The sequence below is a fragment of the Lissotriton helveticus genome, chromosome 3_1, assembly GCF_964261635.1.
Source record: "Lissotriton helveticus chromosome 3_1, aLisHel1.1, whole genome shotgun sequence".
NCBI classification, from domain to species: Eukaryota; Metazoa; Chordata; class Amphibia; order Caudata; family Salamandridae; genus Lissotriton; species Lissotriton helveticus.
This window is the reverse complement of record NC_136061.1, coordinates 1314202168-1314229928: the sequence shown is the minus strand read 5'-3', so window position 1 is coordinate 1314229928 and position 27761 is coordinate 1314202168. Positions and strand designations below refer to the sequence as shown.

The 27761-nt window shown below is 44.5% G+C and overlaps 1 protein-coding gene across 6 annotated transcripts in view; it reads right to left on the bottom strand.

The window, feature by feature from the left end:
- Window positions 1-27761, bottom strand: part of PRDM10 (PR/SET domain 10) — a 1331210-nt gene that overhangs the window by 835087 nt on the left and 468362 nt on the right. For all 6 annotated transcript variants that reach the window (XM_078681965.1, XM_078681964.1, XM_078681969.1 and 3 more), the window contains one exon: window positions 27663-27735. In XM_078681965.1, the coding sequence (XP_078538091.1) occupies window positions 27663-27735 (73 nt within the window). The remainder of the gene's footprint in view (window positions 1-27662; window positions 27736-27761) is intronic.

Below are 27761 nucleotides of genomic sequence, written 5' to 3'. Positions count from 1 at the left end.
ACAATGACCGGGGAGCCATCCCAGTAACAGGCGGTAGCAGCGAGACGGACACGTGCGCCCGAGGGCAGTAAAGACTCTAGGTTGGACTACATTGGTCTCTATTGGAGGTGCGGGGCTTCCGCGCTAGTGCACTCTGCGTACGCCCCCCCGAACATAACAGCCCCAGGGTGGACTGCAGTCATGACCAGAGGAGGCGGTGGTCCCTCCAAACAGGGGACCATCGATAAATTCACGGGGCCAAGTGGGGGACCCGGAGCGTCCGGAGGTGGCCATGGAGCTGGGCCGGACAACGCAGCGCTCATGGCGGCGATCACCCAGTCCAGGGACATGCTGGACGCCAAGATTGGGGCAGTCGGTGCGGATGTGACCCTGCTGCGTCAGGACCTGCGGAATGCGGTGGCTCGCATTACGGAGGCGGAATCCAGAATTTCGGTGGTGGAGGATGACGTTGGGACCCTGAAGCAGAAAATGGCGGCAATGGAAAACATTCAAAGGGGCCTTGCGCTCCGTGTGGAGGATGCCGAAGGGCACGCACGCAGGAACAACCTTCGTTTCGTGGGTTTTCCAGAGAGATGTGAGAAAGGGAACATGGAACAGTTTTTATCCCAGTGGTTAGAGAGTTGGCTACCCCCGGGGGTTCTATCCAATTGTTTTGTAATGGAGCATGCCCATCGGGCCCTGAACCAGAGGCCCCCGGAGGGTGAGCGGCCCAGACCAGTGATCGCTAGACTCCTGAATTACCATGATAGGGATGCTATCTTGCGGGAAGCACGGGCCAGGGATTCCGTCTCATTCGATAATCAGAAGATCATGATCTTTCCTGACTATACCAGACTTGTGCAGCAACAGCGACACTTTTATTGCAGCCAAGGCGAAACTGCGTGGTCTGAAGATTCAGTACTCCCTGCTCTATCCAGCCCGCCTGCGGGTGGTCTTCCAGTCGCGGACACATTGCGGACACATTTCTTCGACACTCCGGAAGACTTCTTCAAATGGACGGACGAGTCGGTGAGGATCAGGCCGCATGCCCAACCGGGGCTGAACCCGGGCCACTCGAGAGGATCGTCGCAGGAACGGGGAGACCAGCCTGCCCGAAGTAGAAGGAACCGGAGGTCCAGATCGCGGAAGCGCTCCGCTTCCCTCAGTGGGACACAAGAGAGTGTGACTGTGGACTCCGATCACTCTGGTAAAGGCCATTGAGGACCCGGGGAGAACTATGCCCATTTTTTGATACCACAGGCTCCTGCTGAAGGGCATCGCATAGCCAAGCCCGGACGGCTGAACACTGCCTCTATTGTTATGTCTGCATGGTTTCTTGCGTATGTGTGAGACTGCAGGATGGGGTTCGGGAGGCTACTCTTTAGGGGCTACCTACCTCCTACTAGAGAGGAGTTGACTGGGGGGGGTGTTTCCATTGTTTAAGGGGTAGTTGGGATCCATTGGTATGGTTGGCCTTGGGTCCTCTGTTATGGGCCCGAGGTTGCCCATGACGCGACAGATACTTCAGAGTTCTATGAGGTATAGGGGTGGGGGGCGCGGGGCGAAGGGGAGGGGGGGGGGGGAATGGCGGGGACTAGTTGGGGACAAGGCGGGTGGGGGGTTGTTGTGGAGGGGGTTTGGGGTAGATGGGGGGGGGGGGGACTGCACGTGGGTTTTTATGCGTTGCTGATGACAGTGCTGTGTGCTTGGGTGTGGCGCAGAGGGCCTACCTGGATCGCTCCATTCGACTATGGCTGATGCGCCGCCTCCAGGACTCCCTGGTGAGTCCATGCGTGTGGTAACTTGGAATGTCAGGGGAATGCTTGACAAGATCAAACGGTGGGCGGTTTTGCGATGGGGGAAGAGGGAGGCTGCAGATGTGTTATTGCTACAGGAAACACACATGATGGGATCGAAAGTGCTTAGTCTGCAGAGATTTGGCTACCAACAAGTCTTTCATGCCGGGTTCTCTAGGGGGTCCAGAGGGGTTGCTATTTTGGTACATCGCAGGTTAGCCTACGTTCATGAGAGACAATGGGCGGACCCACAGGGTCGCTACATTTTTATCAAAGGGATAGTGGGTATTGAACCAGTGGTTTTTGGAAGTGTCTATGCCCCTCCTCCTTTGCAGTTGTCCTTGTCGGAGAAGCTGTTTGCGGTGTGGGAGGACATCCCAGAGTCCTTGGCTGTGTTGGGAGGCGATTGGAATGAAGTAATGGATGTCTGTATGGACCGTCGGAGACGGCAGGGGATGCTGACGGCTGCTGCCCCTACCCGGTTGAATGAGATGGTGGAAGGAATGGGCTGGGTGGATGTGTGGCGGCATATGCATCCCAAAGTACGAGAGTACACGTATGTCTCGGCGGTGCATGGCTCCTTCTCGAGATTGGACTATGTGTTTGTGCCCAGTGCATTCCTGAATAGAGTGCGGGAGGCGGGGATCTTGCCAAGAGGGTTGTCTGACCACTCCCCGGTGGCCGTGAGGGTCGAGCTGCATAAGAAACGACAACCGTTTTGGTGGAGGATGTCCTCGTGGCACCTTCAGCAGACCGACTACGTCCAGCATCTACGGGGTGCACTTGCCCACTACTGGCAGGAGAACCTAGTCGACGACGTAGACGCGGTCGTGGTTTGGGAGGCGATGAAGCCCACCATACGGGGGATAGACATCGCATGGTGTGCCGCGGCCCGTCGGCGACGTCGGGAAGCTATCGCTGAGGCGGCCACGCAGGTGGGAAATTTAGAACAGCGGTGCCGGGGAGGGGGAGATGAGGTGGCGGTGAGGTTGCTCCTGCAGGCACAGCAGTCCTATGCATCGGTGTTGCTTGATGAGGGTAGGCATGCATGGCTGGCCACGCGGAGTAGAGTGTATCAGTTGGGAGATAAGTCATGTACGATGCTCCATAGGCTCTGTCAACGTACCCTACAACCAATTACGCTGCCGGGCCTCATTGATGGGGACGGCGTGGCGATCACGGATCCAGCTGAACTGGCGGCGAGTTTCGCCCGCTATTTTATGGAGCAATATGCTCCACGGGATTGTCTATCGGCAGACGAGGTTGCCAAATTTATTGATGACTTACCTCCGAAGGCGGTCTCTGATGAGACAAGGACGGCGCTAGACCTTCCCCTGACGGCGGAGGAACTAGGCGACGCACTGGGACAGCTCAACACAGGGAAGGCGCCTGGGCCGAGTGGCTTCCCGAGTGAATTCTATAGGAAATTCCAGCTCCAATTGGGGTCCCACTACCGGAGTGCACTGGAGGCGGCGAGAACACAGGGTAGGTTGCCACCTGAATGGCGACATGCCGAAGTTGTGGTATTCCAAAAACCGGGCAGACCCCCAGACAGACATGACTCCTATCGCCCAATATCCCTGCTCAACATAGAGGCTAAACTACTGGCTAAGGCATTGGCGAACCGCCTCCTCCCGTATGTGACGGATCTGGTCCACCCTGACCAGGCCGGCTTCATGCCACATAGGGCGACGCGGCACAACATCAGGCGGGTGCAGGCAGCAATCGACGCTATGGGGGTCATGGGGGAGCGGGCGGCTCTGCTACTGGCAGATATTGATAAAGCTTTTGATTCTGTTAGTTGGGCATACCTATATGCGCTCCTGCCTCGCCTCAATCTGGGCCCGGTGTTTATCTCCTACATCAACCTGCTCTATACCGATATCACGGCATCTGTGCGTGTCTCCAGGGCGGTCTCGGAGAGGTTTCCGATTGGCCGGGGGACCCGACAGGGGTGTCAGCTATCCCCGTACCTATTTGCACTGGCTATGGAGCCTCTGGCCTCTTGGGTGCGCATTGATGCGCAGATGAGGGGCTTTGAGTGGGGCGGGAGCCTTACTGATAGAATTGCATTATATGCCGATGACGTCCTCTTCTTTCTTACTGATTTACATAGGTCGGGGCCCCGAGTCTTGGAAATTATGCGTATTTTCGGGGGGTTGTGGCAGACACTTGGGCGTCAGTGTTGCAGGTAGCAGCTGGAGGTATGAAGTACCTGGGAGTATTCCTTTCAGAATCCGCAGATATTGCCTGGGAACGTAACGTGGTACCGGTGTGGGAGAGGGTCCAGACGGACATTAAAACGTGGTCCCGGATGCCTCTTAATATTTTCGGTAGGTCTGCGATCTTCAAAATGGTTGCGCTCCCGCGCCTCCTATACCAGCTGCAGAGCTACCCGCACCCTATCGCTCCCCAGTGGTTTCGGCAGGTCAACTCCGTTCTGGGCCGTTTCCTGTGGGCCGGAGGTGCTGCCAGGGTGGTGCTGCGGACATGCTTCCTGTCCACGTATTGTGGTGGCCTGGCCACGTCGGACCTATTGTCCTATTATCAGGCCTCCCAATTACTGGTACTTAATGAATGGTGGTATGGGGACAGAGGAGACCCGGCATATGCCTTGGAGCGCTCGCTGATGGGGGACACCTCGCTCCATACGATCCTGTACTCGGCCAGGCTGCAGAGGAACTTGCCATGTGCCACGCGAGTGGTCTTTGCTATATGGTGACAAGCGTTGCGTCGCATGGGCTGGTGGGGTAGATTAACGGCGGAGACTCCGTTGTGGAGGAACGGGCGGCTCCCCGAGCTGGCCTCCTTGACGGGGTTTGGTGGATGGGATGCCATTGGGATCTCATCCTTAGGTCATGTACTGACAGGGGTCACCCTCAAATCCTTCCAGGAGCTCAGTACTGAGTTTCACATGCCCAAGACCCAATTCTTTCGATACTTACAGTTTCGCCATGCGCTGGCGCCTAGCATCGCTGGCTTGGAGTCGCTCCCGGAATTTAGCCCAGTTGAAGCGAAAGTCTTCATGGGAGACCTCGGGGATAAGAAGGTGTCCCGAATCTATCAAACATTGATCACCACTGCTCCACCTCCCTGCTTCCCCTAAAAGATGCCTGGGAGAAAGACGTTGGTCCCCTGCATGAAGATGATTGGAGGGAGGCCCTGGAGTCCCCGAGGGGGACCGCCATTGCAGTGCGACTCAGGCTAATCCAATTCAAGTACTTACACAGGGCCTACTACACCCGGGAACGGCTGTGGAAAGCGGGACTGATTGTGTCTCCGGAATGCCTGCGCTGTGGAGTTGAAAGGGGTACACTGCTGCATACCGTGTGGTCGTGTGCTGGCCTGACCAGATTCTCGAGTGGTGTTTGGAGTTGTTTGTCAGAGGTTTTGGGATGGGATCTTCCCCGCACCCCTAGATTGGGGCTCCTCCATGTCTTGGAGGGTGTAGGTGAAAATATATACAAGCGCCATCTTTTGTTACTGGGGCTTGTTGTTGCTAAAAGGGACCTGGCACGAGCATGGAAGGGTGAGCGAGCCCCCCCCCTGTGTGCATGGAAGGCTGGACTTGACTACTTAATGGGGCTGGAGCGCCCGGTGTTTGAGGCCAGAGGATGCCCCCGTAAGCATTTTAAAATCTGGAAACGGTGGGCGGAATATAGAGGATTGACCCTGGATCCTCCTGTAGAACCGGAGGATGGAATGCGGGTAGAAGATGGCCCTCAGGCCTAGGGAAGTGCGTCATACCTAGCATATTGCGACCAAGTACTGAATGCTTTATATACTCACGTGCATAGGGTTAGGGAGGGATAAGGGGTGGGCAGCAGGGCTGTTGGGTGGATGGGGATGGTGGGTGGAGGAGGGGGGGGTTCTTGTTTTCCTTTTCACATTGATTGGACTTTGCAATAATGCTAAAAATGTGTCATGATGCTTGGTGGTGATCTCCTGACTGTGGAGAGCCACATATTTGCTTTACCTAATCAATCAATAAAATTTGTTGTGAAAAAAAAAAATTAATCGGATTGAAGAGATTTGTAATAAAGAATGCTTATGTCAAGACAGTATTGAGATAATGCAAGAAATAAACATTTAGATAGCCATGGATATATGTGAAATTGTGTATACAAGAAAATACATATATATCTTGATCAATACCTTATTGAAACAAATGGCGTTGAACTGCTTGTCCCACTGCTGCATCCTCTTTCCATGCTGTGTCTAGACAATAATGTCTAGTGAATGAGTGCACATTTTTCCACGTCGCTGCCCTGCAATTGTCTGGCACAGATACTCCTGCAAACAGGGCCGTAGAAGTTGAAATTCTCCTGGTGGAATGTGCGTGCACCCTGGATCGAAGAGGTTTACCAGCTTTGTCATGACATAAGGAAATGGCCGAAAAAAATCCATCTAGCAATGCTAGATCTAGACAGCGCCAAACCTTTTCTAGGTCCAGAAAAGGCTACAAAAAGTTTGTTTGTTTTTCTGAACGACTTCGTTCTGTCAATGTAGAATTTTAAACATCGTTTGATGTCTAGGGAGAGTAGAGCTCTTTCCGCAGACGAAGAAGGATCTCTAAAGAATGTAGGTATAACTACAGGCTCGTTGAGATGAAAAATGGAGGGAACCTTAGGAATGAACTTTGGATTTGTTCTTAGGATAACTTTATCCGGACGGAATTGGAGAAAAGGTTCTGCAATGGAGAAGGCTTGAATTTCGCTGACTCTCCTTGCTGATGTGAGGGCTAACAGCAAGGCTGTCTTCCATGAAAGAAACTGCAAATCCGCTTTATGTACCAATTCAAACTGCGGTTTCATGAGCTCTGTAAGAACCGTATTGAGCTGCCAAGAGGCTATCGGACGGTGAACCAGAGGAAACACCCTGAAAAGCCCTGTAAGGAATTATTTTAATTACTCTTTGAGACTAGAGAGATGGATGATTAGGAATCCTTGTGTATCTTGAGATAGCTGCCAAATGCACTTTTATAGATGCATGTGAAAGGCCAGCTTTAGCCAAATGCTAAAGATATGGAAGAATTTGTTCTGAAGAGATATTAAAGGTATGTAGATTTTGAGAAGCGCACCATTGACAAAACCTCTTCTATTTTGCCGTATACGTCTTATTCGTAGAAATTTCCCGAGAATGTGAGAGAATATCTCGGCATCCCTGAGAAATATTTCAAGTTTGGAATTCATGCTCATGAGGTTCCCTGCTGACAAATTGAGCTATTTAAAATTTGGATGGAGAATTTGTCCTTCGTTCATGGACATCAGGTCCTTTGAGAATGGGAACTGAATCCTGGGTGTCACTGATAACTTGAGGAGGTCTGAGAACCAAGCTTGCCTCGGCCATGCTGGAGCTATGAGAATTAAGTGGCACGGTTCTGATTTCATCTTCCGTAACACTCTCGATATCAGAGGAAATGGAGGGAAAGCATACGCGAACATCCCTGTCCAGCACATCTGAAGAGCATTGGCCCATGATCCTTTCTGAGGAAACCTGCTTGCATAGTGTTTACATTTTGAGTTTTGAAGGGTCACAAACAGATCCAGGGATGGGGTGCCCCACAGACAAAACACTCAGAGAAGTGGACTTTGAGCTAATTCCCACTCATGCGGAAAACTGGTTGATCTGCTCAGGATGTCTGCTCTTCTGTTATTCACACCTGGAACGTGCTGAACTTGAAGCGAAATGTTGTGAAGAAGTAACCACCTCCAAACCTCTTGCGCCTGCTTTGATAGAAGATCCGACTTCGTACCCCCTTGTTTCAACAGGTAAAAAATCGTCGTTGTACTGTCAGTTCTGACCAGTACTGTGAAATCGTGGATTCTGGGTAGGAATGCCTGTAATCCTAAGAACACTGCCTTTAGCTCCAGCAGGTTGATGTAAAGTTGAGTTTCGCGGTCTGACCAAAGACCCTGAATTTCGAGTTCTTGGAGATGTGCCCCCCAACCTTGTAGCGATGCATCTGTCATCATAATATAACTGTGATGTTGAGGTTCGAAAGGCAGACCTGTTAAATGTTAGCTGATTTTCCACCATGACAGGGCCTTTTTTTATCTGAGGAGATAGTCACTTGATCTTCGAAGGACCCTTGAGATTGAATCCATTGCTCGTCCAATCGCTCTTGAAAAGGCCTCATGTGTAGTCTGCAATTGGGAAGTAAGGGGATACAAGAAGACATCATCCACAATAAGGATTCTCACAGAAGTGTACTTTGACTGTAGATGCGACGCTAAGTTTATGATCTTTTGAATACGCTCCTCTGAGGGATATGCTTTTGCTTCCTTTGTGCGGAGCATGGTTCCCAGAAACTGAAGAGACTGAGATGGGATGAGAAATGACTTTTCTAGATTGACTCTTAGACCCAGGCGACTGAAGACATCCATGCAGCATTGTAGTGAGTGCTGGATTTCCTGGAACAAAGTGCTTTTTATGAGCCAATCGTCCAGATATGGAAACATTTGGGGACCTTGAAGTCTCAGGTGTGCTGCCACTGGCGCCATACACTTCGTAAAAACTCTTGGCGCCGACTTCAGGCGGAATGGTAAAACTTTGAATTTGTAATGGCACCCCGCCACCGAGAAACGCAAATATTTTCTGCGATTTATATGGATCGGAATATGAAAGTAAGCATCTAAAAGGTCCAGGGATGCCATGTAGTCTCCTTTGCAGAAAAGTAGGAGTATTTCTTGCAGGGATAGCATTCGAAAAGATATTTTTTTGATGAATTTGTTCAAACTTCTCAGGTCCATTACCTGTCTCCATTTAGCAGTGTGTTTTTTCTTTATTAAAAAGAAATGCGAATAAAAGCCGTTGCCTCGCTGATGACTCAGAACTTCTTCTATTGCCTCTTTTTCCTTGAGGGCTGACAAGTGATGTTGCTTTCTGCGAACAGGAGGTTGATTCGCAGGCTTCTGTATAAATTCTAGGGTATGGACTTGCTGTATTATGTCCAGTACCCATCTGTCTGTTGTTATCGACAGCCATTCCTGATAAAAGAGAGAAAGGTAATTATCTTTGATGTCTGAACAAGTGGCGGGCGCTTTGACCGAGTCACTGTCATCTATTAGATTGCTGCGATTTACCTCTCGCAGTAGTCTTGCCTTTGGACTGCTGATGATACGGGGTGTTGGAGGATCAAAATTGTTGGTTGCTTGAAAACTGACAATACCCCTGCTGACTGTAAGTCTGTTATCTGCCAGATTGGTACGAAGATATTTGATTATATTGTCCTCTGGTCCCTCTCTTTCGAAAGGACTGAAATCTGCCCTGCTGTAAGGAGCCCAATGCTCGCGCCGTATCGGTGTCAGCTTTGATGCCTTGAAGGGCCTCATCAACGTTTTTTCCGAAGAGATTTTCTCAGTCGAACGGCATGTCTATTATTTTCGCTTGGACTTCTGGTTTAAACGAAGTGTCTTTAAGCCATCCTTGTCTTTGTAGTGCCACTGCACCTGCCATTCGTCTGAATGCTATAGAAGACCTATCCATCGCAATATCTATAGATTCGGATGCCGCTCTAGACCCATCTTGAATTATAGCGGCATCTTCTTTTTTATCTTCAGGTAAATGGGCCAACAATGGTGCTATATCTGACCACATTTGCCGATTGTACCTACTGATGAGGGCTAAAGCATTTGCGGCTCTAATGGAAGCTGCTGCCATCACAGCAAAGAACTTCCCTGCACCATCCATTCGTCTTCCTTCTTTGTCAGGAGGAGCTGCAGATGTTGAAACTGGATTTTTCGACTGTCGTTGTGCGGCTTGCATTACCACGGACTCTGACCACGGATGCCCAATTAAGCAGGCTGGAGAGGATTCTGGTGCCCGATACTTTTTCTCTATCCTGGGCACCAAGGCTGCGATTGAGCCGGGTTTCTCATAAGTTTTAATCCCTCTTCCCAAATGTACTCGATAATAGGGATTGCTTTGATGGATTTTCTTGACTCCTCTTTAAAATCGTAGAGAACGCATTTTGCTTCCTGTGCTGGAAGTTTAAATCTTTACGAGGTTTTTTCCATAATCTCATGGAATCCTCCAATGTCCTGTGGAGGAGAGTTTGCTGGGGACGGCGATGGAGATGGCGTAGTAGGAAGAATATACTGATCCCATTCTATCCCAACTGGACTCTCCTGAAGCGGTTCTCCTTCTTCTGGTTGTTCTCCATCACTGTCCACTAAATCATCTCTAATTATTATAATTGGAGGAGATCGAATCTTTTGAACTGAAGGTGGAGGTTGAGGTACTCGAACTTGAGTAGGACTGGCTGAAGTCTTCGAGACTGGGGCGTTAGCTTCAGGAAAACAACGGTAGTAATCGTTAATCATGTGACGTAAATCAGTCACGAGAGACATTGGCATCGAGACAGACTCTTCTCTCACTTAAGGCTGTCCTTCTTCCTCCTTCTCATAAACATATGATTGTTGAAATGATTCATATCTTTTTGATTCAGGTATTGGGCGATCCTGGAATGAAAACACCTCTTGGACTTCCTGATATTCCTCTTCATCAGTGTCCTGACTTTTTATTTGAAGCTGAGAAGGGCTATAAGCCACTCCAGCAGGCTTGATGGGGGAAGTGGTGAACTTTTTGTCCAGCTTGTGCAATCCGAACATTTCTTCACCGTCGACGAGCCCGTCGACAGTGGAAGAGACTTCAAAGTTATCAATGACTTTGCTTTCGGGGACTTAACAGACGTTGTCGACGGAGCTCCCGTCGACTGTGTTCCCATGTACGACGAAATACGAATTATCGTCGTCGAGGTGGTCGACGCCAGTGGTGCAGTCGACGAAGATGTCGTCGATGGAGTAGAGGTCGACGCTTTTCTTGCCGTCGACAGAATCGCCGACCAACCTTTCTTCGACGACGTTGTTCTAGTCATCGACACAGCTATCATCGTCGAGATCGTAGTCGTGGATGAGGTTGTCGTGTAGTGTAGTTCCTATACTCCCAATAGGCTCTGCGCATTGGAATAATATATTCAGCAGTGTGGACGTAGGACTGAGGTCGACTATATTAGACTTAAGGTTTGCCAGCTAGCTCAGAGGTCACTAGAAACTTTCTCGAATAAACGAGGAGTTTAACCTCGCTGGATAGACAAGAAGGGATTAGCTTCTGACAACCATAAAACATGACAACTTTGCTCCCTCGAGAATAAGAGTGTATCTCCAGAGTCGTGTGAAAACAATAGACCGCTATTTCACTCAGTCAAGTGTGCATACTTAGTTTCACCAGATTGCAGAGAATAGGGAGACGGGCGTTATCAATAAAAGGTGTAATTTATTGAGCAGTCTTCTTTCTCATGCAAGAGAAATGAATTGCCACAATTGCAATACTCATAGTAAAGTAAAGTGCGTACAGTAAAAGGAGGATTATAAAATAATACTGTAAAAGCATTGATATGGTTTCTTAGCCATATGATACTTTAAAATAGATAAAATATATACATACAAATATACATTGACTAACGTACTCAACTGGTGCTTCTAAATACGCCTACCCCGGTGTACCTGACCTAAGCCTAATACGTGGGAAGGAGTAAGTAAGTAGCAGTTTAAGTTAAGTTGGTTTTGCCAAGAAATCCGACTCAAGAATTCTCTTAAAGGGTTTAGTCAGCTCCGTACCTGGGTAATAGAAAGCAGTAGGTCTGGTATCTCTCTCTCAGGACTCGATATCACAGTAACCCGCGAGGGTATCTGGAAACACCGGAGCTGGATTTCTCAGCAGGAGAAAAGACAGTGTCTCTCTCAGTGCGTCAAAGAGGAGGGGCGGCGTCCGTGGGCTCTCGCATCAGCTGGGCTCTCGGGCAAGTAGATAGCCGCTCTGCTCCAGAACCACCACCGTGTGTTTGCTTAAGGCAACGTTGGTATATTTATACCTGAAAGGCGCCGGGTTTTGACGTAAGGTTGGACATAAGACGTCAATAAAGATGTTACTAAGAACTGGCCGTTCTTAGAGTGCTCACAGGAGTTCTAGGACAAAATCAAAACAGAAGCAATGTAGAATTCCCAGGTTGCTGGAGGTTTGGTTTGTTTACAGAACTCGTACTTTCTAGGAGCCTGGGGAAGTAGCCTTGCTTTATTTGGACAGCATGGGCTATGACTAAATATGGATATGATTCTTATGCCTTCATAAGGATATTATTTATTATAACCACATAAGGGCATGAATCAAGACTATCGAATTTAGGGTCCTAGATAGAACTACAACACCCGCTCCACGATCTAATGTCCCTCATTACTTAAAACTAAGCAATAGTAAACATATAATGGTGCATGTGTTTTCCAACCCACCCCAAAATACATAATTCGCATTTGAAATGGTATATGGTAAACACACGAAATTGAGTATTTGTACTGTACACTTTTCAAGCAGTGGTATCATTCAGTTAAAAAATGCATATATATATCAGCTGAATGATTTGCGAAAATTTACACATGAAATGGCTCTTAATACAGAAAAGAAGGTCGAGACCATTCCATCACATAATACAAAATGTTGTAAATGTGGTAGAGGCTGAGGTAATATATTGTCTCTAGAGTTCCTAAAATAGAAGCTCTGTTCTCTAAGCATAGTTCTACTTTAAGTAGAGTACATGTGCCAGAAAAAATTTAAATATTTTGTAATTGTGAGAAAAAAAAAATGTTGCTTCCATGGGAAAAAATAGTTCCAAATATTTTCAGTAGCTTTTGTTTATCAAACCTGAAGGCCGAATTCAGAGTTCAGGGAACGCTGTGTGCTCGTTGCTTAAAAAAGTTATTCTTTCTGTTCAGGGGAGAACATCATGTCAGACAGACTCTCAAAAAATTGGTCTACGGCTTCAGGTGAAAGTTCGACCAAGTTTGAAAATGCCGAAACAGTACAGTCGTGAGAATGATTGCCATCATCGATGTCAGGATCAGCAATGCTCAATGAAGGTCGTACCTGGGTGATGCTGCTCTCATCTCGTACTTCACTACCCCCTAATCGTAGTGGTGAAGTCTCAACGAATGCCGTCATCAGAATGGGTAGCCGCTGGGGACAACACGATGCATGAGCCGTTACAGGACTTAGCAAAGTATCTGTGTCCAATGGTACTGCTGATGGTAGTGTAAGACAGACGTCCAACACACATTCTTCTCCGCATAGCATACATCGAAGCACAGGTAAGATGCAATTCTGCCAGATGGGTCTGAACGAAAGAAACCAGGTCATATTCAGATCTCTTAGCCGGGCTAATCCAAGGACTTTAGTTATGCGGTCCCGATAGCGTATAGCTAGGATCGTTTCTTCCATCGTTGCTGGAGTCTTGTCTGCGACTTGGCTTACCATATCGGAGCAGAAGGATCAAAAATAAAATTCCTGCTACGAGTCCCAAAAGAAGTGATAGGCCGCCAAAGACAGAATGGACAAAATTAGGAAAAATGCCCAGAACGGTTTTGAAGGGTGTTAAAAGTCCCGAAAAAATTGTCTTAAATACATGTGGGATGCCACTGGTATCTGACATATTTAGGATTTGGCTTAGCATTTCTGCGAAATGCACGGAGCAATTTGTTGATAAAAGGCTATGTATCTCTGCCATTGTCCTTGCAACTCATACGTTTCTTTTGATGACATTAACGGCACAGTTGTCTGTAAAAGAACAGACTATATTCTGCTTAAAGTATCAATTCGAATAGAAGAGATATTCAAAGAAGGCCAAATTGTTGCCTCCGTATCTGGAGTGCTGTTTGGTTACAATACTTGCATACAGCAAGTGACCATGGAACTCACGCTGACGAGATAGGCTTTCCCTAGCACCATGCCACAACAGCTGTGGTCCACTATTAGAATATAACTCCCGTTAGAAAGCCGTCTAAAAAATGGCTCTATCAGTGTTGTAGGAGTGCCATGCATGTGACATGAAAGGTTATTTGAAAACCCATTGCAGGCTCCGTGCAAGTTAATGCCTTCACAAAGAAGTGTACCGCTCAGTGATCTTTTACATTTGTTACCACTAAGAAATACATTCTTTTTCTTTTCACTGTAGCATGTGTGTGTATAAGGTACTTTCCATGATGACTTGATGTACCCTTTACCCAACCTTTCATACTGGCCCGCTGGTATATACTCTTGGCAGTATTTAAATTGGAAAGTTGTTATCGGAATTGTAATTATTCCGTGTATAATCCATTCAATGACAGGTCTTTCTGACATGGTCAATGGTAATCTGTCAATGGTAACATCTCAAGTTTTTCAATGCTCAGAATCGTATAGTCTGCTCCTTTTGGTGCCAAACTGATTTGTTTATCAGTAAGGTTAAAGATAGAGAATAAAGACGTTGTGTTGATTAAACGCCATGGCACATAGCCTGAACGCATATTTTGCAACGTCCAGCCAACCTGTACAATAGAACGTAATTGGGACTGACCGTGTTGTAACATTAGTAAATCCTGCTCTATTATATCAATAGCAGATGATACAATACTGTCCAGTGAATATATTCTGGAGGACAGAGTCATTAACCCATTGTCCACAACAGAAAGTTATTTTTCCAAATTAATACGAACAATTTCTCGTATTTTTTCTGCTGTTTCAATTTGCATTTCTTTCCAAGCTTCGTTGTACGCAGCGTATATACCGGCCGCTATGAAACGTTTTTGACGCTGTTTGCGTGATCCCATTATGAAATCACGCAAGTCAGCACCGTCTTTAAGCAAAGTCAAGTGTTGCTTAATTTCAGCCAGTGTGGATTTCTGTAGCCATTCGAGGCAGAGTTTCCCTACACTGTATGTTGTAACTATCCCTGGTTGTTGTCTCTGGGAGTATTTAGGGTCTGGCCTGGTCATTTTGAACCCCTGTCTTTTGTTCAGGAATCTATTTCGACAGTTATTTGTGTCTGTGGGCCAGATCAACCATTTATTCCAATCAGGATGTGTTCTGTTTTGGTTATAAATATGGGATACGTCTATCTCAATATCTGTAGTGCTATTACCGTCAGGTGTTGGCTTTGGAATAGACGGTTTGTTTAAGTCTTTTATCTTGGCTAGGTCAAGACAGGTTGTCTGTTGAATGGTATCATTCAAGAATATTATTTGTTCTGGGATCATGCAGGCTCTAAATAATGCTTCTAGACCTTGGACCTGCCAATCTTTGGTACCCCAGATGGTTTTTGTTTCAATGTTGTTTTTCCAGAATTCAAAACCAAATGTAATCATTTTTTCATAAAATGTTTCCGAATAGATCAATTTAGTATTTGTCAGCATTGTTTTTACCCCGGTCTTATTTAACAGTTTGAAATACAACGTTTCTGCATCACTTGTGTTAAACCCTGAGAAGTATGGGAATTTCTCATACAATGTTTTCGAACAGCTTTTCGGTGGAGTTGCACAATGTTCCCATTGATTATAATTAAAAAAAATTCTAGGTTGAGCAGATTTATGCAAATAGTGATGTGCAAAGTGATTATATCAATACATTTCTTCATAATTTGATGAACCCTGTAAGTAATCATGTTCTGTAAATTTTGCTGACATTACTAAATCTGACATCATATCATTAATACTTTCAAAGTCCCAATCATCAGAGAAAGTACTCTGTTTTACAAAGTCACTTAATGAAACCTTGAACTGGTGTGGATGTTTCAAGAGCTCAACCGGGCCATAGATTTCGTAATCCGTTTTGTCCCATGCTACCCCACGGGGTATTAGATTGGCTGTGACATTCACTGATGATAGTTCTCTTTTCTCGATGTGAGATGACTTGTGTGGCTTTAGGACCAAGTTGATGTTCTGACTTGCTGTGTCCATTGTACTGTATTTTCCTTCAATGAATTTTCCCAAACAAAGAACCATGATGAGCCAAAGCAGGAGGAAAAGTACACCTAACACAATCCAAAATTCAATCCATGGAGAAATCAGGTAGGTTTCTTTGAGTTGATGATGGAGTTCAATTACTTTCTCATTTAAAATTTGTTGTTGCTGGCGTTTCTTTAGGTTCTCTTGGATCTTCAGAAAAGTCATCAAAATTGATGAAGTAGCCAGATGCAGTTCTGTCAATTGTTGGAATCGCTTCTGGATTTTCATTTGCATTTTTTGTTTCATTAGCATAGTCTGAGGCTACATCGTTGTAGATAGGTGTTTCTTGACGAACTGTTGCTATTTGGGTTTCAAGAGGCATAAGTTCCATTGCTTTGTTGCATAGTCCTTTTTTATTTGCTGCAGGTTTATCAAATGTGATTAGTCTCTCAGTTTGAACCTCTTGTATTGTAGCAAATTTTGGTGTTCTGCTATTTCTTGGGAGTCCACTGGGCCTACTACTTATTATTGGCCACATGATTGTGGTTTTTACCAGGTCGATGGATATAACTCGGTTCTCCTTTTTACCAGCAAGGGGCGGTAGTACAACTGATCTTGTTCCGCTGACAGCTAAGACAGGTACTGCTTTTCTGTAAGAAGGCCCAAATTCCTTCTTTACCGCGATCTTCTCTCTGACCAGATCCCCAATCTTTGGAATCCAGGCAGGCCTTGCTGGGACAGGTGGTTTATCTTCAGTGGCTGTTGGCTGCTGTTGTAACTTTACGTTGCTCAGGCCTTTTCTTGTTTCATTTAAGCCCTGTAAAATAGCCAAACGATCTTTGATATCAAAGCATTTTTTTTCTACCACTGAAGTCTGACTATCGAGGTCCTGAATATGCATTCTAGTCCTGAACAATAGTTCGTACGGACTGAAACCTTTCAGAGAATTTCTTGGCATATTATTAAGACTACGTTGAACACTTGTTAAATGTTGGACCCACCCATCACCCGAACCTAATACCCTCGCCGTTATAGATTGCATTATGTCCCGGTTTTTTCTTTCCACAATCCCATTTCCCTCAGGATGGAAGGGACAAGAGTACCGCAATGCCATGCCCATGCTGGTCATGGCCTCCTTATAAGCTCGAGAGCTTAAAGCAGGACCCTGGTCAGAATGTAGCATGCCAATTGCGTATGTGCCGATAAAGACTCGCAAATCTTTTATAACAGTTCTGGCGTCAGCCGAGCGCTGGGGCCACATCCAAATGAATCTCGTGCAGGAATGCACTGCGACCATGATATATTTATAGTTGCCATCCCTTTGTAAGGGACCACAGTAGTCCAGGTAAACACAGGCTAATGGTTTATCTGAGATTAGAAGGGGCGTCTGTGCTGGTCGTTTCACGGTTGATACTTTCATTCTTTGGCATATTTCACATTCTAGAACATAGTTCCTAGTTTGTTTTCTCATGCGCGGCCACCAATATCTCTGTTTTAATAACGATATTGTGGCGGAAACACCAGCGTGTGCAGAAGCCAGCCCTTCGTGTGCCGCTGTAATTAGTCCTAACCTGTGTTCCATGTTTGGAATTGCCCTATCCCCCACTCCAGGGATTCGAGTAAATGGAACATTATTCGCATCAGTTATGTATGAGTATTTTACTGGAAAGCCTTTCGGGAGTGATTTTATATAATCTTTTACCGTAGCACTGACAGCTTGCAATATATCGCTGTCTATTTTTGTTTTTGACCGGGTGATAGCAGCTACGGAGGCAGTTTGCACAGCTGCCTTCGCGGCCTCATCAGCCAATGAATTCCCCGCAACGTGAACGCCATCACGTTGATGACTCCGCGTATGGATCACGTGAGTCTTTCGTAGTTATTTCTGTAAAAGAACTACTTGTTCCCAAAGCGTTTTATGCTTGATTGTGCCACCTTTTGCATCTTTGAAACCGTTTTGAACCCAGTTCTGCAAGTATTCATTATAAGACTGAACGCAGTAATATGAATAGCACACGATTAGTGTGGGGAATTCGCGATCGGTATTTTCAAGCGCCATCTTAAATGCTAGTAGTTCAGCTCGCTGAGCTGTACAGCCACCTAGAGATTGCGTTTTAGTGACCAGTGGTCTAAATTTTCCTTCGTGCCAACGACCTTTAACAATCGCGCACGCAGCACTATAAGCGTGTTTACCCCCAACTGCGGGTTGTGCTGATCCGTCTGTATATATTATACAGCCGTAGTGTTCTAGAGGCAAAATCTCGGTCGGCAGAGGACATTCATATTCATATTGTAGAAATTCTTGTGTTTTCAGATTAGGATCAAATTCGTATACTACGTCTGTTGCAGCAAGAGAATTAACCCATTGTATCCATCTCGGATGTAGTGCTTTAGCATTTGGAATGCTTACTTTTGTTACCGCTTCTAGGACTGGTACTGGTGTAACGATTATTATTCGTTTACCTTGTGCTAGGGCTCTTTCTTTTGCTACAGCAGTCTGGACCGCAGTTAGACTTTTTTCAGTAGAACTGAATATTATTTCAGCTTGTGTGTACAAGTGTGATTCGTAAGCTATTGGTACCTTTTCTCCCTCATTAGAGGTCAGGTACGTGAATCCGCATCTTCCTGGGATGACTCTGATTACAAGGTTGCGTATGTTTTTTGCGTGCTTGCAATTTTGTTTTAGCTAACATGTCTGTTTGCAATGATCTTAAAATTTCTGTGTGTTTCTGAGTCCAATTGATTGGTTTGAAATCAGGTTTTATTAATTCATAGAGAGGTTTAACCCTCTCTGCATAATTTAGAATATATGTTCTTCCGAAATTCAGGAAACCTAGAATTGATTGTAAGTTTTTCAGCGTTTTTGGTGCTTGGAGTACAGCGCACTTCTCTAAGAAGTTGTCTGCTAGGCTTTTGCCTTCACTTGATAATTCTTATCCTAAAAACAGGACAGTTAGATGGGCAATTCGTGACTTTTTAAAGTTGAATTTGTAACCCTCAGCTTCAAACCCAAGTATTATGGTGTTTACTCTTTTCAAGTGAGTATCCAGGTCATCATCTGTGAGATAGATGTCATCGACATATGATAATGCCTCATCATCATATATTTGTAGTAACTCTGTTACTCTTGCTGAGAATAATCCTGGGCTATTCTTGAATCCCTGTGGGAGTCGACAGAAATTTTTCTGTGACCCCATTATTGAGAAAGCGGTCAAATACCTGCTTTCAGGTGCAAAGTTTTGACAAAAAATCCATTAGACATGTCTAATGTCGTTTTGTATTTTTTTGCGCACAATGTTATTCATTAGTGCTGCACTGTGTGAGTTTTGTACTGCAAATGTTTTGCAACATGAGTTAAGGTGTCTGTAGTCCAAAACTAGACGATATGAATCGTCTGGCTTGGAGACAGGAAACAAAGGATTGTTCATTTGTGAGGTGCATGTTTCAATCACCCCATGGTATTCAAGTTGATCTAAGATCTCCCTGACTTGCTTTTTAGCTTCCTGTTTAATTGGGTACTGCCTTTGTGCAGTGGGTTGACATTTTAACTGGATTTTGTGAGGAGAGTCCTCATCCCATCCTACATGATTTTTATAAAATGCAGGAGCTTGAGCTACTGCCCATTTTCTTGCATAAGTATATTTTCTATGAATTGGAATATGATTTGAGAAGGCAGGCATAATCATTTCTTCGCCATGAGGGCACTCCCTGACAAACTCTGGTGGCCAGTCTTTCTCAGCTAAAAAGATGTCATAGCCTTTGGAAAGGTTATCCCAAAATAGACCCCTTACTTTCCTAGTCTTATCTCCCTCTATACGTAATGTTATTTCGTATATTTTATGAGGTTTGCTAACTCTGGTATCCGCAGTTTCCACCTGAATGTATTCATTCGTGTCCACTGTCTCCAGAAGATTCATCAGGATCTTGCGAGCTATGGTCACTTCTGCTGCGCTGTCTAGCATTTGTCTGAGCCCACTCTCCGTTTTTCAGTTGTGTCCTCAGTATCCTCGGCATGTTTAATTATTTTAATACTGGCTACCTTCTTTCTTGGAAATTGTAATTTTTTATTTTGATGAGCAGGTTCCTTGTCTTTGGACTTGACGTGCTCTTCCTTGTGTTCTGACCGTCCTCTTCTTTCCGATTTCTGTGAGGAAGTCTGAAAAGATCGAGAGGGACGTGTATCAATACCTTGATATCTATCAGGTTTCTTCAAATTATCCCTATTTCTAAGGTTGTATCTTTTCTCAGAGGGCTCCCTCTGGGGAGACTTGTGTCCTTGGTCCGGAGATCTTTCTCTCCGCCGAGGAGACCTTCCTCTGGACTGGAATCTTTTTTCTTTGGGAGTGGATTGTTTATTTCCATCCCAGCTCTTTTTTGGAGTGTTTAGAATATTTTTAATAAATATCTTTTCAGGATTTTCAGTTAGTTGGAGTTTTACTGGTTTCCCACCCACACTATCTCTACCTAGTTCTTCATAGGATTTTTCTATGATTCTGGCAAGTTCAAATGGTTGTTCTGCTATATCTGTTTCTTTCAATTTCTGGCGGATCGCCACGGATGCTGCTTCTCCTTTTATGTTGGCTAATAATATAGCCCAGACCCGCTTGAAGTCTTTCAGTAATTTCATACCCAGAGTTAAAGCAGGCTCTGAACCGTATTCATTTTGAATCTGTCTTAGCACATCTGGTATTACCGCCATGGACGGAACACCATGTGTTTTTCTGTAAATGGAAACAAAGACTGTGCCCCAAGTGTCACAGTCCTCCACATGTGGTGCGATCCCCATTGGAAGACAGATAGTCAGAATTCTGTGTTTCTCAGTAGGTGTAGTATCAGGGAATACTGCCTCTATTTGAGTGATTTTTTGTGCTAACCAGAATGGAATTTGTTCCCGTTTTGCTGGTGTTTTACCACGACAGGATTGTATGTTCTGTGGTGTTATTTTGTTTGTGTTCCCCTGATGAGGGGTCAGCTGTGGAATGTTAATTGCTGGTTGGACCGTTGTAGTCCGCATTACATATTGGACTAATTGTCTATGTATTTTAATCAGTTGTTTTAGCTGTGCTAAAAGTTCTGGTACTGACATTTTATCAATGTCTGGATGTGGTGTGTAGCTGTCTAGAACCGGCCACGTTGCTCCTGGTCTACCTAGTGGACTGAGCTGGGCCATGGTGACGTGATTGTTATGTTTTAGGGCGCTTTTAAACCAGAGCAGGTGCTCTTGGTAACTTAGTGGGATTTCAATCTCCTCGAAAGGAGTGTATTCGTCCGGAGGTTCCTCTATTTTGTAATAGTGGAATTCGTGTGTTACAGCGTTTGCTGCTGGAAAGTTTATCCATGAATAGAATACCTCTGTCTGCCGATATTCATGGGCCTCTACCACGAATATGACTGTACCACCTCGTGATGTCAGTCCATTTTCTATAAGTTTAAGAGTTATAGTTTTTCTTATGTTGACCGGAATGAGTATAACATTCGGGTCATTGTCTCGGAGACTTGTGTCATCCGCTAGGAGTTGAGCTGCTATTCTAGCTGTCTCCCTTTCGTCGTCACTTTCCGTCATTTTTACTAACAGAAAGGTTTTTGTTGCAGATCAAGTTTCACGGAAACAAAGATTAGGTGCACAATATTTTGGAACACTGTATCCTTCAACGTTGACTAAACCAAAAACTATACATAGGAATCTCTTCCTACTAAGTTGGCGGATTTTAACCTTTTCCCCACTCCAGACGTCTTTTGGAGTATTTATGGGAAGAAGGGTCTGTGTGAAAAAGCACGACTGAGTTACTCTAACGTCTTGCGTTAGATTTATCGCCTTACCAAACGTTGGGCGCCATGTAGTGTAGTTCCTATATTCCCAATAGGCTCTGCACATTGGAGTAATATATTCAGCAGTGTAGACGTAGGACTGAGGTCGACTAGGTCTCTACTGACTATATTAAACTTAAGGTTTGCCAGCTAGCTCAGAGGTCACTAGAAACTTTCTCGAATAAACGAGGAGTTTAACCTCGCTGGATAGACAAGAAGGGATTAGCTTCTGACAACCATAAAACATGACAACTTTGCTCCCTCAGAATAAGAGTGTATCTCCAGAATCGTGTGAAAACAATAGACAGCTATTTCACTCAGTCAAGTGTGCATACTTAGTTTCACCAGATTGCAGAGAATAGAGAGACGGGCGTTTTCAATAAAAGGTGTAATTTATTGAGCAGTCTTCTTTCTCATGCAAGAGAAATGAATTGCCGCAATTGCAATACTCATAGTAAAGTAAAGTGCGTACAGTAAAAGGAGGATTATAAAATAATACTGTAAAAGCATTGATATGGTTTCTTAGCCATATGATACTTTAAAATAGATAAAATATATACATACAAATATACATTGACTAACGTACTCAACTGGTGCTTCTAAATACGCCTACCCCGGTGTACCTGACCTAAGCCTAATACGTAGGAAGGAGTAAGTAAGTAGCAGTTTAAGTTAAGTTGGTTTTGCCAAGAAATCTGACTCAAGAATTCTCTTAAAGGGTTTAGTCAGCTCCGTAACTGGGTAATAGAAAGCAGGAGGTCTGGTATCTCTCTCTCAGGACTCGATATCCCAGTAACCCGCGAGGGTATCTGGAAACACGGGAGCTGGATTTCTCGGCAGGAGAAAAGACAGCGTCTCTCTCAGTGCATCAAAGAGGAGGGGCGGCGTCCGTGGGCTCTCGCATCAGCTAGGCTCTCGGGCAAGTAGATAGCCGCTCTGCTCCAGAACCACCGCCGTGTGTTTGCTTAAGAAAACGTTGGTATATTTATACCTGAAAGGTGCCGGGTTTTGATGTAAGGTTAGACATAAGACGTCAATAAAGATGTCACTAAGAATTGGCCGTTCTTAGAGTGCTCACAGGAGTTCTAGGACGAAATCAAAACAGAAGCAATGGGGAATTCTCAAGTTGCTGGAGGTTTGGTTTGTTTACAGAACTCGTTGTACTTTCTAGGAGCCTGGGGAAGTAGCCTCGCATAATTTGGACAGCATGGGCTATGACTAAATATGGATATGATTCTTATGCCTTCATAAGGATATTATTTATTATAAGCACATAACGGCATGAATCAAGACTATCGAATTTAGGGTCCTAGATAGAACTACAACAGTCGTCGAAGTTGTCGTTTTCAAAGGAATCAGTGCAGGCGACACCCCAACTTTCATAGACGGAGCTGAAGACACCTCCCTTGATACTGATGACTTTTTCAAAGGAGTGTGAGGAAGAGAAGACGAAGAGGCTTCTTTGTCTTTTTGCTTTTTAGGTTCCACTTTCTCCTCAGAAACAGAAGACTTCCTCTTCTTGGAAGACTGAATATCAACTTCTTCCTCCGTGTCAGAATCTGAAGTGGCCATCTTCTTTTGAAGCCACAATAGTAAAAATGCCTCCCTGTCTCTCAATGTTTTTGCTGAAAAGGTTCTACAGTGCTTGCAGTCTTTAGGCACATGTTTAGAGTGGAGGCAGTACAAACAGTCCTTGTGTGGATCCTCAGAATACAGTCTAGGTTTCCCACAGGATCTGCAGGGCCTGAAAAGGCTCTTTTTAGAGCTTTCAGCCATAGTAGGTAAGAGAAGTAACAGAGTACCTTAAATCCAGCAGAAAGAACTTCAGTTGAAAAGGTGAAAAGTTCACACAGGAACAAAACTGAGCAGAGCTCAGGGAGACTCCTTCTCACACGAAGGCGGTTGGAAATCTGAGGTATGATGGCCCTGCTGGGGAGTGTGATGTCAGGGCTGGCAGCTGATTGGCTGAGTTTTGGACCAAATAATGATGAGGTTTGGTTACCAAATAATATGATTCCCTATGGGATTTTTTCCATGCAGTTTTCTAATACTGCTATCGTCATCTTGTTACCGTGAGACTCCCACCATGACGACGAGGAAGATACAAGCATGAGAATCTATGAAAGATTCAATACTGGAGAATTTACCCACCAGATAAGGATTGCTTTAAAGGCTGCAAGCGAACACAACTAAACAACGGTGCCCAGCACAGCACAATAAGGAGGATAAAGTTGCTTTTTCCCCAAACAAGTACAGAGCCCTGCACCTATTCACTGTCCTACTGAGACAGCACCATATTGGCAGCTCTCAATGGAAGAGCCTAGGAGTTGGCCTACAGAGTGCTGAAGTGGAAAATTAACAAGGTTAATACAGGCACCTAAGAATCTTTGTGCAAGGACTCAGGACAATGACCACCGGCGCTGCCTGATCGAGTGGGAGCCGTGGGGAGGAGGGATGGCACATTAACTAAACTTCATTAGATGCCTCCATACTTTTTAATGTGGCAATTTTTTTCTATCCTTTCACTTTTATGTTTTTTACTGTAATGATTTTAATTACTTGTACATTTAATAAATAAAGTCAACGTTTCACCTGGTATTGGAGGGTTAGGAGTTTGGGTACTCACAACACCTTAACTGGGCGTCAGATACTGCATCTCCTGTTCTTCCTCTTCCTGTTTGATGTCTTCCTGTCAGAAGATATCGGGCATCTCCTGAATCTCGCGTCCCTGCATTTCTCCCGTGCCCGTTGATGGTGCAGGGTCTTTTTCAATCAAAACAACTAGCAAGCCTCACAGTCTTCTTTCCTGTGCTCGGGGGATAAGCACAGGTTGCAGACTTGGTGAAGGTCAGTCCACAGGTTCTTCGAGTGGCACTAGGGGCAGAATGGAAACAGAGTCCGTTCCATAAGCTGAGTATCATCGATGGAGCTGAGTGAGGGTAAAGGCATGGCCCAAAGGTCATGATAAAGCACGCCGATCTGATGAATGAAATTCTTCCAAACTTCGATACGCAAGGAAGGAAACACATTAGAAATAATACCGACGAGGGAAAGAGTGGATTACACACCTAAAGGATCCCGATAACGTTCTCGTCAGCAGAAAGAAAACAATCTAACAATGGAGTAAATCCCCATGCGCATTATCACCAAGAGGAGGAGTCACCTTACCTCGTTACTCGAAAGACTTCTTTGAAGAAAAACAAATTGCACACATCCGGACACAACACTAGATGGCAGAAGTATGCAAAGCATGTGTATCTACAGTCACACATGCCTTGAACAGCATGTTTCTTCACTTTAAATTCCTCCAATTTAAACAAATGGCTAGATTTTTCTGTTATAAATATGGCACAGTGTCTACAGGCCACTGGGAGCAAGAAGCCTGCTGTTTGTAAATATGATACTTGGGAATGGGAGAACATTTAAGAAATTGGTTTTTATAGAATCCATTTAAACATAAGTAAGAGTTTTTTATTTGCATAATTAATTAAAATCATTGCAATTTGTACAGACAATTGAGATTAAAAGAAAAGGAAAAACTGTGGGCAGCACATAAAAAAGAAGGGAAATAATAATAATGATTAAAGTTAATTCTTGGGGTAATACATTTTTGATTCCCAACATAAATTTTACAAAGCAAGTGGCCATCTGAGGTGCGTCACCCCTTAAACACAGTTCTAAAGCTTCATGACATGTCCTAATGATGAAAGAAAGCCAGATCGGACGCAGCCAGAAGACCCGTAGGGCAATCAAAGGTCGGAAAATGCACAGGATGTGAATTAGATTTTCTTCCACTAGATTGCAAAAACAACAATTTGCAGAAATTCCTTTTTTATACCCTTGTCCATATTTGTACGCCATTAGTGGAATTAGGCCAAACCGGAACCGCATTAATTGGTGCTTAATGTATGGTTTCATTGATGATGAAAGGTAGAGCGGTAGAGTTTTTGGAGCATAGAGTTTCGAGGCCCAACTGCTGTGGAAGAGCTTTGATACTGATTTGGCATCGTTTACGTAGGACAAGATTTTTGCTTGCTTAGTCAGGAGTTTTAATGTCGTCTCTATGGGTAGCGATGCTGACCATATGTCTTGGGCTTTTAGGGAGTTCAAGCAGTATGACAGATATTTATGCCAAGATGTATCTGGATTGCTGAATAGTGACCATATAGTGCTCTTTAAAGTATGATGGCGAGCTAGTTTTGTCTTTAAACTATATCCTATAAACCTTGCACTCGAGACCCAATGTTGGGAGGACAAAGAGAATTCCATTCGGATTTGAGCATGAGAGGTTGAATTTGGTAATAAAAACACTCTGCGGAAGCATGCTGATTGAGCTCTGTCTAGCCAGCTGGACATTTTGTCTTTGTAGGTTATAGCGCCGAAAGCTATCATCGGTAGATGTTTTGCTCCTATCAATCTTATTAGGGGGGCGAGATCTGGAGGGCGCTCTTTGTTCTAATGAAAGCTCCCTCCAAACTTCGGGCAACACTCTGCATTGCGGTAATGTGCGCGGTTGATCTCCCCTTGTGGTCTATCCAGACACCCAAATATTTGTATGTGGAGACTGATTCCAGTGCCTTGCCCTCGATAAACCAAGTGCTTTTTCTTATTTTCAAGGATGAGACCGTCATAACTTTTGTTTTGGCGATGTTAATCTCCAGAGTATTGATGTTACAGTACTGCACAAGGGAGTTGAATAATCTTTGGAGTCCCACCTGGGTCTGATCGAGTAAGATGGTATAGTCTGCATACTGCAAGGTTTGGACCTTTGTTAGTTCGATTCGCGGGGGGAAAGCTCGACATCCGGCTAAGCATTTAAACATAAAGTTAACTCTTCGGTTTAATATTCTCCCATTTTAAAGTGTTGGCTTCACTCACAACAGGCATCTTGCTCCCAGTGGCTGGTAGACACTGTCATTGTCTAACTGAAAAATACAACCATTTTTTCAAGTGGGAGTAATTTAAAGTGCAGAAAAATGTTTTATGTTATGAACATTTTTGTAGAACATTTTTCTGCACTTTAAATTTCTTCCATATACAAAAATGGTTGTATGTTTGGGTTTCACATGTAGGGGGGCCACATATGGCCAAAGGAATGTCCTGTACCATAAGTACATACAACACAGGCTCTTAGTCACCCACACACATTTATCCCATTCATATGTACACATGTTCATAGGCCACTGACTCACATGGTAGCACAGTCATAGTGCCCCGATTCAAAGTATTTTGCTCAAAGCATAGTATCTGGCTCTATGAACATTAGGCTTAAAGTCAATTAAGCTGGGCATTGAGATGTCTCGTAACAATGTGCGAGTTGCGTAGCCTTCAGTAGCTCACAATGATTTTCACTGATCAGAAGTAGCTCATTACACAAAAGTTTAGAAACCCCTGATTTCTTCAAAAGATGAAGATTCACTTGTTTGGATAGGCAGATTTAGACCAGCATCAAGAGACCCCTAATTGTGGTGGAAGCTCTATAAATGTTGTCACTCCAGGTCTTATTCGACATAAAAGTCTGACAGATTTGAACAAGAAGCACTTAATTTACACAGCCATCTCAGCTTTAACATGAAGATGAATGTTTATAAACTGCTTGTTAAGAGAAACAAATATAAATTAATTATAATAGAAATAGTAAATAAAGACTATAGATTACACGTGGTGAGTGGTTTGTTTAACATTCAGAAGGCAGTAAAAAGTTCATCCATCAAAATTCCATCCAAGGGTTGAAAATAAATGGGACAGCCACTTGTTATAATTTAAAGCTTATTGGTGGACATCCTCACTGCATGCAACTATCACCTCAAATGTGAATGCTGTCTGGCTCACAACTCAAAACTCATGGTGGGCATCCCACATACAAGCAGATGACTCAGCAAGGGAGCTGTTGACCGCAAGCATGAATGATCCCTAAATGAAAAGCTTGCTTCTCAACATAATATAATGCATCACATTGGATAACAAACGATAAAACGCCTGTACACAAAAATGCACACAAAGTCAAAAATATATTCCTTAAAGAATATAATTAACGATATATAATGTGAGTTTCAGAGGGTATCTCGAAAAGAACATCGAAAATATATTGAACTATGATCTCGTTATATGTGTCACATGTTTAATAGAGAGGAAGGAGATCATATAGGGGTTAATATGTGATAAATTACTTGTGTAACTCTTTCTAAATCTATTGTAAGAAAGAGAACAAGGCAATAACTAAGAAATGAGGCGATTGAACGATAACCATAAAATTTAAGGGTGTTTAAAAACAAGACAAAGCTAGGTAAAAAGAAAAGTGATAAGACAGAATGGAAAATAAACATACCTTTCTTCTCCTCTTCTGAAATGTAGTAGATCTTGTGATTTACATACTCTGCGTAGGAAGCAGCATACCACACCTGTAATGGAAACAGAGCCAACAATT